The 13,064-nt window shown below is 45.0% G+C and overlaps 1 protein-coding gene across 1 annotated transcript in view; it reads right to left on the reverse strand.

Moving 5' to 3' along the window:
- PDE6A (phosphodiesterase 6A) overlaps positions 1–13,064 on the reverse strand; it is a gene marked incomplete at its 5' end in the record, with an annotated part of 44,202 nt that overhangs the window by 7,696 nt on the left and 23,442 nt on the right. Inside the window, 10 exons of the mRNA XM_081137506.1 lie at positions 3,728–3,835; positions 4,229–4,329; positions 4,525–4,612; positions 6,138–6,247; positions 7,320–7,427; positions 8,244–8,390; positions 8,598–8,663; positions 9,414–9,557; positions 10,114–10,263; positions 12,998–13,045. Coding sequence (XP_080993632.1) covers positions 3,728–3,835; positions 4,229–4,329; positions 4,525–4,612; positions 6,138–6,247; positions 7,320–7,427; positions 8,244–8,390; positions 8,598–8,663; positions 9,414–9,557; positions 10,114–10,263; positions 12,998–13,045 — 1,070 coding nt within the window. The remainder of the gene's footprint in view (positions 1–3,727; positions 3,836–4,228; positions 4,330–4,524; positions 4,613–6,137; positions 6,248–7,319; positions 7,428–8,243; positions 8,391–8,597; positions 8,664–9,413; positions 9,558–10,113; positions 10,264–12,997; positions 13,046–13,064) is intronic.

Raw genomic sequence — 13,064 nt, forward strand, 5'->3', positions numbered from 1 at the left:
ATTAATCTTAATGGAGAAAGAAGCCATGAAGGCAAAGTGCCCAGGGCCCACAAAACTCATAATGCAGGCCTCCGTAAAATAATAACACTTTATCAGTACTGAAATTTGAATTTCTTATAATTTTCCTTTGCCAGGAAATATTCTTTTGATCTTCCCCTCAACCACTAAAAAATGTAATAGTCATTCTTAGCTCAAGATCTGTACAAAGTCAGCTGGCAGGTCTCACAGCCCAGCACTAGAGGATCTCTGAGCCCTCCCAACTCATGCTTTGGTCAGACTGTCCAGAGTAAAATCTAGAATTTAGTGGCAGTAGATGTAAAGGGTTTTATGAAGAAAGGGAAGTCACAGCCACACTCAAGAGTTATTTTAATATCTTGGCCCTAGAGTAAAGATAGAAATAGGGCGACCCAAGAAATAGTTATGTGGGAATCTAGGAAAGTCAGTGGGCTTAGGATGTGTCAAGGGGTTAGGTCTGGACCTCTGACTAGAGGAAGCTCACTGACATATCCAAGTTAATCAAAGTACAGGAAAGGAGTGTTGGGTTTTTCCCTCAAAACAACCAATTCTGACACCAACTGGGTGTCCTACCCTTACCACAACCTGGGCACGTGCCCTGACCAGAAATCGAACTGGCAACCTTTCGGTGCATGGGAGAACACTCAACCCACTGAGCCACACCGGCCAGGGCTATTCTAATTTTTTATATATGTGTGTGTATACATGTGTATGCATATATGTCTGTATATCTGTATATGTATCAGTGAAAGACTTTTGAGCATGTATACGTATAATATATATTAAAAGTCTTTCACTGATCTCTTTCATATTTACCTGCAACTAAATATGTCCATTAATTGAACTTATGTGAAGAATTTTCTTTCTTTGACAGTAGGCTTCCAAGTGTTGAATTTTTTTCTTTTGGATTAAGTTATCATTTTTACACAATTAATCAATACAATAAAATATACATATTACCTATTTTTAGAAATAATTATTAAACACTCTAAATTTTTTTTTTTTGAAATTCACCTCTTACTGAGACAGGATGGGGCTATTTTTAAAAAATCAGTCAATGAATGAATATTTCTTATTGTTAGGCTGTGATAGGATTTAATAGCTATTTTATGCTATTTTATTTAAAAATTTTTTTTATAGATGCAGGTAATTAGAAACGTTGGCAATGGGCGGAATTTTGTTACAACAATGTCACCCGATTCTTTGAATTCCTCCAAATTAACCATTAAAAATCATACCAGGCTCATTATTCTGAATGACCGATCAGCTGACGATTCAATGAGATTCTCCTTTAATTTCGTTTAAAGCTAACATTACGATCACTCACTTCCTCAATTTCTGTGAAGCATGCCATAAAGATTTGACCAAGACTTCATGTGACTATAAATTACACCCTGACAGTTTCTCCACAGCACTCTGGTTAACCTGAGATCCTCAGAATGAGTTAGGTCTATTAAAGCACCCTGAATTCTAATATATCTCCCAGTGTTAAATTTTTTGTATATATTATAACAAGTTTTAACTATGTTTCATCAAAACTTTGAAGCTATAGATTTGACTCATTTAACTTACGGGAATGTTTGTCATACAACATACTTGGAATTGCCAGTCTTTTACCTTCAACAAAAGCAGGTGAGTCAGACTTGTTTCTGTCAGGAAGAATTTGATTTTATTTTTCAATTCAAATAAGTATGTTAGTATGCATCCCGATGACACCCACCTAATTTTTTTATTTTTAATCCTAAGAAAGGTAGAGGTAGATAGATGCTAGATGTGTAGGTAGACTAGATAGATGGGTAGGTAGGCAGATAGACAGACAGGCCATAGAGGAGTGGATGACATGAGCTGCTGCTGCCTTCAGTGCTTATTGCAGGTGCCTCTTTGTCCTGATATCAGGACATCCCTGGACAGCAGCACATTCTTCGAAAGAGGTAGGATTGTTGCATGAAGAATGCCTCAGCTCCTGCTGCCCCGCTGTACAACCCAGGACAAAATTCTCTTTTGCTAATGCCTTGTTTTGCTTTTAACAACAGCAAAAACATCTAAGACAGAGAAGGCCTGAAGCCCTTCCTTGGGTTTACAATGCCTTGATTAGAAGCCGCTTTGAGGACACCAGTATTTCAAATATCCCTTTGTTGTTGTTGTTTTTCAATCCTCACCTGAGGGTATTTTTCCCATTGCTTTTCAGAGAGAGTGGAAGAGAGAGAGAGAGAGAAACATTGATGTGAGAGAGACACATCAATAGGTTGCCGCCTGCACATGCCCCAACCAGGGCGAGGGATCGAGCCTGCAACCAAGGTACCTGCCCTTGGCCAGAATCAAACCCAGGACCCTTTAGTCCTCAGGCAGATGCTCTGACCACTGAGCCAAACTGGCCAGGCCTCAAAGAGTCCCTCTGTTTGATGTCACAGAGGTGTTTGCTCCATAGGAAGATTCAAGAAAGGGCGAGTTTGCCTTTATTTTGTAAGGTGGGAGAGGAGTGAGGGAACTGATAAGGCCTCACCCACTGTGCTTTCTTAGGAAGATAATATTACAAAAGAGAACCCCGGTTCCTGTGAGGCCATTCTTGCCACTACACCTCTTGGAAGGCTTTGGGTTGGGGAGGAAGGGGGAGGGATCTGTGGGCCTCAGTTTGAGGACTTCCACTGAAGAATACCTTGGCTTTCTCAATGATTGAAGTCTGGCCTTTCGCTTTTTTAAAAAACTGTATCTTGGAAATCCTTCTTTGTAAAGTCTGTATGGCATTCCATTATACGAAAGTTATCTATGTAGTTGTGAAAAAAACTAGGAAACAAAAACTTTATTTAAAATGTAATCGGGAGGCCAGAAGGGGGAGCTCTCATGCCCTGCATTGACCTCAAAGAACCACAGGGAGATCTCTGTTTATAGCAGTCCTCCACCTTCCTCCTCCCTCTCGGGAAGAGTTCCCTCTCCTTTGTTTTAGCGGACTTGTATGCGACCCTCCATGGTTGCTTGTTCTGGACTGCAATTTTTTGTTGTTCCCTAATCAACCCATTTTGCTGGTGAAATATCTGGCTGACTTTTTGTGCCCCAAAATGGATATTTAAGTTGCTTTCAATCTTTTTTGTGATTACAAATAATGTTGCAATGAGTAACTTTGTGCATACTCCTTGGCATAGGTGGGAGAACACCTAGAGGGTAAATCCTAGGTGTGGATTGCTTTCCTAGGGCAGAGAGTGTGGGCATTTAACATCGTCGTGGGTGCTGCCCACAGTAAGGGCTGCACCTATTTACATTCCCAGCAGTGAATGAGCTTGCCTGTTGCCCTCACTCTGCCCAATTGCACTGTGTTATCAAATGTTTAAATCTTTGCCAATAGGAGTGTAAACAATTAATTATGTCTCAGTGTAGTCTGACTTTGCATTTTTCTTAATATGAGTACGGTCATCATCTTTTCACGTGTTTATACCCCTCTTTAATTCCTTTTCTGGGAAATATCTGTTCGTGCTTTTTGCCCAGTTTTCTATTGGATTAGTCTTTCTTGAGTTGTATTAACACTTTACATACTAAGGAAATTAGGATAGCATGATTTCTGCAATTCTAGTTTGGCATAACTTCATTTTTTCCCATATGTTGAAGGCCTCCAGAATGGAAAGTGTCCCGGGGTCTTCAGAGGGCAGCAGGGCCTGTCACTTTAGCAGCTCATCTTATGACCCTGAGATAAGAGGGTTTAAGCTCCACCTCAACTCACATAACGATCTCCTTCCGTGTCTGCTCCAGCATCATGTACTGCGTCCACTCCTGCCGCGTTTCAAACGTCTTAGATTGATCCACGATCTTCTGGAACATTGTCCTCTTCCTACAAACACACCAATTTGTTAACGGAGCAAATCTTAGAATTAGGCAACACCTGGGCTTCTAACATTGGCAGTTTCAGAGAGAGGCTTCTTAAAACGGCATGATTAACAAAACAAGGTTAAAAGAACCAGGGCCTGGAAGTGGCTCTAACCCAGACTCTGTCAGACTTGGTATCTGATCTTAGCAAATCTCTCCCCCTGGATCTCAGTTTCCCATCTATGCAATGGGGGCAATAATATCTAACTCACAGAGTTGTGGCGAGAATGAATGGTCCATCGCATAGGGGTTGTGCCTGGCAAACAGCACATATTAATCAATTGGAACTCTGGTGTTTGTTATGATTATAATCCTTGCCATTGCTATACTTATTCTTAAAGCGAGAAGAAATACTAACTTGAAATACAGGGCGAGGTCTGTGGCAATGATGGCTATGTCCATCATGTGGATTGCATGTTCATGCTGCCTGCGATTGAGGTTTTGAAAGATATTCAAGCCCTAAAGAGAAGATCAGAGGAGAGATGTGAGAAGTGATGTTGGCGGTAAGGTCACGCAACTACTGATGGTCAACCCAGATGGTGGAGAGGCAGCCCAGGCCAATGGGAAGAACGCTGCCTGGCCACTCTCGGGTTTCATGTGAGACAGGGTCCCCTGTGCAGGCCCCAAAGCCAGTGCAGAGGGCCCTCATCCTACCTCATCTCGCAGCAACATTTTGCCAAACTCCAAGTGGTGTCTTTCCAGGATGGAGGAGCCATGGAGCTTGGCCAGTGGGTTCTGGGACCTGAATGGGAGAGAAAGAGAGAGGCACACACAGAGAGAGAATCAACATGGAATGGCCAAGATGAAGGTTAAGGACATCAACCAGCCCTGCCACCAGGCAGAGAGGCTGACATCCAGAGTGAGAGGAGCTTGTGACACAGTGAGAGAGTGGGAGCTGGGACCAGACATCAGGTCTCCTGACTCTCAGGCTTTAGCTTTCTCCACAACTGATTCTGAGGGTCTCCTTGGGGTCACAGACTCCTCAGAGAATCTGTTGAATTGTGTGGACTCTCATCCCGAGAAAAAGGCACAAACACACACAATGACAAATGCAATTTTAGAGATTCATGGATCTCCTATAGCCATCCATGGACATTGGCACTGGACCAGTCTTTAATGGTCACCAAGCCCCAAATCCTCCATACCTGAGCCTTAGGGAAGCCACTGAATTCTCTAAAGCCATGTGTTTATTCTTGTCTTTATTAAGTTGTTCAGCATTTACTATGTGCCAAGCACTGACATCAGTACTTAGCTTCTCACAAGATAAAGTGAAAACACAATCTCTAGCTTTGGAGCAGCATGCAAGTATTGAGAAGACTCGGGGAAGCATGTTCTAGTGTTTGTTAATGACTTACAGGTTATGGGCGCTGGGCAGAGCCTCAGTTCCTCATCTGTAATTTGGGTATAACAAGGTGGTCATGAGAGTCCACCAAGACCATAGTTCAAGGACTGAGCTTCAGAGGCTGCCTGGAATATAAGCTCCGTGGGACAGGAACTGTGCCTGTTTTACTCAGCATGGTACCTCTTCTGCCTAGCGTAGGCCTACCACACTCGTATTAGGAGCATTATCAATACAAGGTGGACGAATGATTATCAGTGACTAACCTCTTGGCTTAAGTTTTCAGCAGTAGGAAGGGAAGGAAGAGAGTAGGGGAGTTTAATGTATTAGTTTCCTGTTGCTGCTATAACAAATTACCACAAACTTAATGGCTTAAAACAATAAAGATGTATTATCTGACAGCTCTGGAGTTCAGAGTCTAAAATGGGTCTGCAGGCTGCCTTTCTTTCTGGAGACTAGGGGAGAATCTGTTTCCTTGCTTTTTCTAGCTTCTAGAGGCCACCTATATTCCTTGGATTTTGTAGCCTATCTTCCACTTTCAAAGCCAGCAGTGTAGTATCTTCTCTCCTCTCTTACCTCCTGCTCCCTCTTATAAGAACCCTTCTGATTACATGGGACCCACTCAGATAATCCAGGATAATCCCTATATTTCAGGATCCTTCACTTCATCATAGCTTTGAAGTCCCTTTTGAATGTAAGGCAGCATATTCCCAGGCTCCAGGCATTGGGGTGTGGACATAATTGGGGATCATTATTGTGGTTGTCACAAGAGTTTACCCAGACCCAAAGGGCAGGAGGAAGTGGGAAGCTGTGGACAGTGCGATTTACCCCCTGGCCAGTGAGTCTGTCTGGGAGCTGTTCAGACTTGGGTAGTGAATCCTGCCCGGGGTGGGTGGTAGGGAGGCGGGTGGGGTTAGGGCTGCCTTACTTCATCTGGTAGAGGTTGTTGGTGCCTCTGTGGTCAATGTCATGGCAGAAGGCAGCGGTGACCATGGCCAAGGCCTCCAGGTCTGTGAAGTATTGTTTCAGCTTTCCAGTCTGGAAGGACAATCAGAGGCGCCACTCTCTTGTGAGGTTGAAAGCAGGGCCGAGAGGGCAGGTGGAGGGCCTAGAGCTCGGAAGCATCAATCTGACCTTGGCTCTGCCCCTGTTGTTGCAGGGAGGCCAGATGCTTGCCAGGGATGAAGGACTTTCTGTGCTTGAACTAGAACAGTCCCAGGCAAACGGGAATGGTTGGTCACCCTCCCTACTCCTCAGTGACCTTAGCCGGTCCCATCTCTCTCTGGGCCTCAGTATCCCAATCTGCACACTGGAGGTGGAGGACATCAGGCTAGATGATCGTTGAGAAAGTTGCAGCCGTCAGGTTATAGGATTCAGAGGGCTTTGAACACAGCAGGACTGATAAAATTAACCTTCCCAGCTTGATCTGCGGCTCAAGTGCAGCCCAGAGGAATCTTTCCCTGAGCCTCCCTCCGATACTTAACTCCTTGTTGGGTTTTGGAGGAGAGGGTGGGAAATAAGCCTGATTCTACTCAGGTTCATAAGGACAGAAAGTAGAATGGGGGTCACCAGGGGTGTGGGGAATGGGGAGTTGCTTTTTGATAGGGACAGAGTTTCAGTTTGGGAAATGAAAAAGTTCTAGAGATGGATGGTAGTGATGGTGGCACAGCATTGTGAACACACTTAATGCCACTAAACAGAGCACCTAAAAATGATTAAAATAGTAAATTTTATGTTGTGTATATTTTTACCATAATAAAAAAATATATAAAGCATGTGATTGGTATTTTTACCTATTTTCAAGTAAAAAAGAATATTACAGGATAATATTATTCAATTGGTTATCAACAAAATAAGGCGCATGTGTGTACAAATATGTTTCGAAGCTTCTAGTAGAAAATTTGGAAGGAGCTGCGCCAGGGTTGCCTCTCAGTAACAGGACGGGGGTTGGGGGTAGCTTCCTTTCACTTTTTATTTTATATGCTTCTCTAGTCTTGGAATTCATTTATGCTAAGCATGCGCTCTTTTGCATAATTTTAAAAGCAATGAATAGAGAAGAACCCCGCTGCCGCTGTGCGTGGAGCTGCACAAGGCCGGTCGTGTGACGTACCACCAGCAAGGAGAACATGGTCTGCCCCACGTTGAAGCCGTGCCGCCAGTTGTGGTAGGTGATTCTGCGGTAGCCCTTGCTCAGGGAGTACATGAACCGCACCAGCGCCTGCAACACACACACATCACTCAGGCTGCGCCCAGGCCCGCACCCGGCCTGCTGGACCGGGAGGCGGGACCAGCCAGAGGGGCAGCAATGCCCTGCGAGCTCTTTGCAAACTGCCAACCACTATGGAAACAGACGTTAGGAAATCAGGGGACAGGAGTCACTCCACTTGTTTCCACCGGCTGAGTTTCAGCAGTGAGTCCCACACTGTGCCCCAGAGAGCTCCTGGCCCGGGAGAAGCTAACATGAACCTTGCTGGGAAGGAAAACAAAAGGGGTATTTAAATCGGTGGTTCTCGAACTTGAGTGCACATCAAAGTCACCCAGAGGGCTTGTTAAAACACAGGCTCTGATTTATTAGAACAGAGAGAGAGAGAGAGAGAGGGAGGGAGAGAGAAATTATATTTCTGATACATTCTCAGGCTGTGCTGATGTGGCTTGGGGTAACACTTTGAGTCAACAAGTCTGGGAACTTCTGCACACAGTACACCCCCACTTCCCCCTGCTGTGTCCACTTCCATCCCCCTGGTTTAACAATAAGAAACCCTGCAGGGAAAAAGTCCTCTTTAAATTGATTTAACCCACATTTCCCACCTCTGTTGGACTATAGCCTGAGAACCTACCTCAAGAAACCAGTGCCCAACAAATGCCACAGTTCAGAGGAACTTTGTGTTTCATTTTTGATAAATGACTCACCTGTGCAACATGGTTAATATATTAAATCCCAAAATCCAAAGGTATACGCTTTTTAAGTATAGATTAAGTTTAAGTTTCCAGCAAGCAAGCAAGCAAAGGGGAAATCAAAGGGGTTGGACCTTACCTCCTGCGGAATATGAAATTTATCCACCACTTTGAGCTCATAGTACATCTGGATCCCACACTTCACCAGCTCCAGTTCGGTCAGGGGCAGGTCGCTGAAGTGGAATTTGTTAATTTCATATTTCTCTGCATCTGGCAGCTCTTCTTGCTGTGGATGGACCAGAGTCAAGTGATTAGGGCCAGTGAAGTGTTCCTGGGTCTTTCCCTGTCTCCACCCAGGCCTGTCCTAGATCTGGGTGTACCGGGAGGATCAGAGCAGAATAGCAAGGGTCACCCTTGGCAGAGACCCCCGCCCCCGCCACACACACACACTCAGAGGACACCCTGTGCTTGTGATGTAAGGGCCAGCGCTCACCAGGATCTCAGCCAGCTCCTCTTCCTCGCATTCCCACGGCTCCTTCCCATACACCTCTCTGGTTTTCTGCCCAGAAGAGCAGAGAGAAAAAATAGGTTACTACAGCCAAGGTCTAAATATGCCTCCGCTTTTACATTTTCATTTTTCTCCTTCCTCTGAAGTCCTTGCGACAGAACCACCAACTCAGAGAAGCTGCTGTTTAACATTCACGGATGAGCAAATTCAAAGCTGTGGGCTTTGGAGCCGGCAACCAAATTTGAGCCCCGCCACTTACTAGCAGTGTTATTGAATGCCTCTGGCCCTCCGGTTCCTCATCTGTAAAACGGGGTCAATAGAAGTACTGGTAAATTGAAGTTCGATTATGGTAGACTATCAGCTCAATGTCCTGATAAAGGTTAAGTGAGGCTGGATGATTTGGGGACAAGTTACTTCCCCCTTCTGGGCCTCAATTTCTCCATCTCTACAATGGGCATAGAAATCATTACCTTGCCCACCTCACCGGGCTGCTGTAAGCATCCAACGATGTAAGTGTGAAATTGCCCAATAAACTGTAAAGTGATGAAATTTAAGTGAGGGCTCCCTACTACCATCTAACTCCCTCTGTCTCGCTGCCTTGCTCACCAAACTCCTCTTTGGCATCCTCGTCTCTTCTAAGAGAGCTGGCCCCAGGGAGAGGTCCCTGAGAGGCCGACCATCATCCTCTGGCCAGCCAGAGAGGGCATCTATCTCACGGAGGTCTCAGGCCCGCCTTACCCCGACCTCATCGCCAGGGCAAAGTCTCTGCTAGAGAGAGAACAAGAAAAGAGCTTCACCCACCAGGATTTTCTGGATTTCTTCATTGTCACACTTCACGTGATATTTTACCATGTCCTGGAAAATATCCTTCCTATTTTCAAGTTTGTTTATTGACTCATAGGTGTCAGGATTTAAGACGGACCAGCCCAGGAACTGAGCCAAAGACTGAAAAGAAAAAAAAAGAGGAAAGATTGGAGGGGGAACAGCCAGGTTTGTTCCTGCCTCTGTAACTGTGGGCAAGGTTCTCTAAGCCTCCATTTTCTCATCTGTAAATGGGTTTGATAAACCACGAGCTTTGCAAAGAGATCTAGTGAGGGCAAAATGACGCATAGAAATGCACTTTCAATAAAGCACTGATGTACCCAAGTGTCACAAAAGGGGATGTGCTGTGTGTAAGCGGGGACAGTTGGTAGGTGGGAACTCTGTACTTTTTGCTCAGTTTTGTCGTGAACCTGAAGCTGCTCTGAAAGGTAAAGTTTACTGATTTTTTTAAAAAAGGGAATGTGGATTTCTCTGACAGCATGTGGCAGTGCAGGAGTAAGAGCGAGGAAAGTGGGCCTGGGAGCTGAGTGAGGGTCACGTGGTCGGGGTGAGCTCCCCCCTCCACGGGAAAGGCCGCAGCCCTCGGGGTCCCCGCCGCCAGCTCCAGAAGCCGTGCGTGGGGCCAGCTGGCTCCGAGTGTCCGAATCTCAGCGGCAGAGGACCCCCTTGCAAACGGTACCTCCATGAGGGCCTCGTCCATTTCATCAAAGGGCTTCCCATCTTTGCGATTGTAAAACGTGGCCACCCCCACAATTTCTTCCTTCTTGTTCACAATAGGCATAGAAAGGACGTTTTTAATCATCCATCCAGATTCGTCCAGAGGCTCTTTCTGCAAGATAAGAGCTGGAGTAGGTTTCCCTGTGATCGACCTCATGCTGCGTCATGACCCTGACTGGCTAAGGGGACAGCGAGAGCACAGACCCTGTTGGGTTTTGCATGGTTTCGGCCACCAAGCAAACGCCATGAGCAGATAGCCCATGTGGTTGGAGCGCCTTAGGCCAGAGAGTCATATTGTTTTCATTCCTCAGATGTCAGGGCCATTCTATGCCAGGCAGTGTGCACAAATAGTTCAGGGAGCCAGTGTTTCCAATACAGGCACCGACCACAGGAGACTGGCTTAGAAGGAGCCATGCTGGGGATTCTTATAACTTGGAATTAATTAAGTCCCTAGAAACCTGTGCCTTTGCCTCTCGATTGACTTTCTGTGCTACTTTGGCATGTCATTTTATCTCCCTGGGCTCTGTATTCTCATCTATAGATGGGGACAGTAGTAAGAGTATGTGCTTCGTGGAACCAGTGAGAAAATAGAGGTGATATTTCTTGGTCAACCATAAGGTGCCCATTGGGAGTCCCTTCTCATCTGTCTGAGCCTTACTTTCATCATTTATAAAATGGGGATCACTGGACTATATCATTTCTAGATTCTGCCCACTGAGTCATCAAATATTTATCAAATATCTTGTGCAAAGAACCGACATCTTATAATGTGCAAAGAACTGAGCTAGAGGCTGGGGAAACCAAGACAAATAAGGCACAGATGTCCTCAGGTGGCTCATAATCTGGAAAGTAAATGAGCAATTACATTGCGTGTGGGAAGTTCTTTATGATACAAAGGGAGCCAGAGAGGGAAGAAAGTCAAGGAAGGCTTCCTGGAGTTGGAGAATCTTCCAGTTCAAAAGTTCCAAGATTCTTATAGTGGTAAGATGATAATTGTTATTAGTTAAGTAACACTGGAACCCAGCACCTTGTGGGAGAGTGTCCCCAGAGGAATACAGAACGCCCCTCAAAGAGCACAGGGCTGTAGTCAGGGAATGAGTTCAAGGGCTGCCTTTCCCCCGACTCTTTACCTAGACTTCAGGGAATCTTGTCCCTATGAAGGCCATGATAAGGAAACAGATTTTATTGAAAGTGAAATGGTAAAACATTAAAGATTTTGAAGCAGGGACGTTACTTGATATTACCTATGTTTTTGAAAAAAATTACTCATGTGACTTTACGGAGGATGAGTGGGATGGGGAAGACTGGAATCTAAAAACAAGATCAGATTTGATTTGTTGATGTGGGGAAACTGTAATCCATCAGATGACTTGGGTAAAAACCACGTTCTGTCTGGTTATAATCAGGGTAACGACTCTCAGTAGCAGTTTGGGCTTGTTGCGCTGATATGGTCAAAATGGCAAGGCGAGACGTGAAATTTTAACTTAGGAGTATGTTCCCTCTGAGCACTTTTGTAATGTTCTTTAAGGAGTAAAAAATAATTCACTAATTTTCCTAGTAGTGGGGGTTGCCCCCCCCCTTTTTTTAAAGAGGGAAGTTGAATTAGGTTTTTAAAAAATATATATCTTTATTGATTTCAGAGAGAGGAAGGGAGAGGGGGAGAGAGATAGAAACATCAATGATCAGAGAGTCATTGATTGGCTGCCTCCTGCACGCCCCCGACTGGGGATCGAGCCCACAACCCGGGCATGTGCCCTGACCAGGAATTGAACTACGATCTCCTGGATCCAAGGTCAATGCTCAACTGCTGAGCCATGCCCAGCTGGGCTCCTCTTCTTAATGATTTCCTGATTGCTAAAGATTTGTTTTTCATATGCTTAGTATGGGAAACTCAAATATTGACAGGACACCTAGAGCTGAAGAGGTCAGGAAGTATAAAATCTCACCTCCGACCAAAAGAAGACAATATTTTTCTGAAAGGAATTAGTCTAAAAGACAAGGAAGGCTCATACAACACGAAGGGTGATACACTAACAGAGAGGAAAATTCCTTGGCATGGCCTTCAGGCTCTGCGTGATCTGGCCTCTGTCTATATCTCCCGCTCCTCACCTCATCAGTCCCTCACTCAGAGTCACTGGCCTATCTAGTTTCTTCCAATAAGACTTCTCTTTCTTGAAATCTTTCCTTTCTTTACTGCCAAATATAATGTCTCAAGGACACATTCCTTGAGTCTTCTCAGGTTAAGTCAGCCCCATCCCCACCCCGAGAGATTTCCTCCTCTATTCCTTGTGCCTTGTCCTGACCAGCCTCTCCCTCCATGTGATCAGAGCTCCCCGGAGACAAAGCCCACGCCTGCCTGGTTCACCACTGTAACCAGGGTAGCACTGTGCCTATATGCCTGGCACAGAGCATACCCTTCATAAACATTTGTGAAGGAGACATACAAAATCAACTGGAATACTAAACAATATTTCATGAAAATCCCAAGGAAGCAGAAATAATATTCAGCCAGGGGAAATAAAATAAAACTTCATTGAAATTTCATAGCAGCTGAGGCTGTCATTGAAGGGCAGAGGGGATTTGGGCAGAACATGACGACTGGAGAAAGAACAGCATGAGCAAAGGTCCTAAGGCCAGAAACCAAAGGGTATGAATGTTTAAACAGAATGGGACCTTGGAATTCCACCAAATGAACTCCCTCCACGTCCATGGGCACATGGCCTTCTTCCACTCGTGTTTCCACGTTGTTGAGACTGCTTTCCAATACAGTAGATGGATTCTAATATGTTCTAATCTTTCAGGGGGAAAGTGTCATGTGACTAATAGAGAAAGTAAAAATGACCTACCTGGAAGTCAAAGAAGTCCTCCGCAGGTGCATTCATGATGTTACAAATCTGAACGCCATTAAGAGGG

This window comes from Miniopterus schreibersii (genome assembly GCF_964146895.1).
Source record: "Miniopterus schreibersii genome assembly, chromosome: 4".
Taxonomy (NCBI): Eukaryota; Metazoa; Chordata; class Mammalia; order Chiroptera; family Miniopteridae; genus Miniopterus; species Miniopterus schreibersii.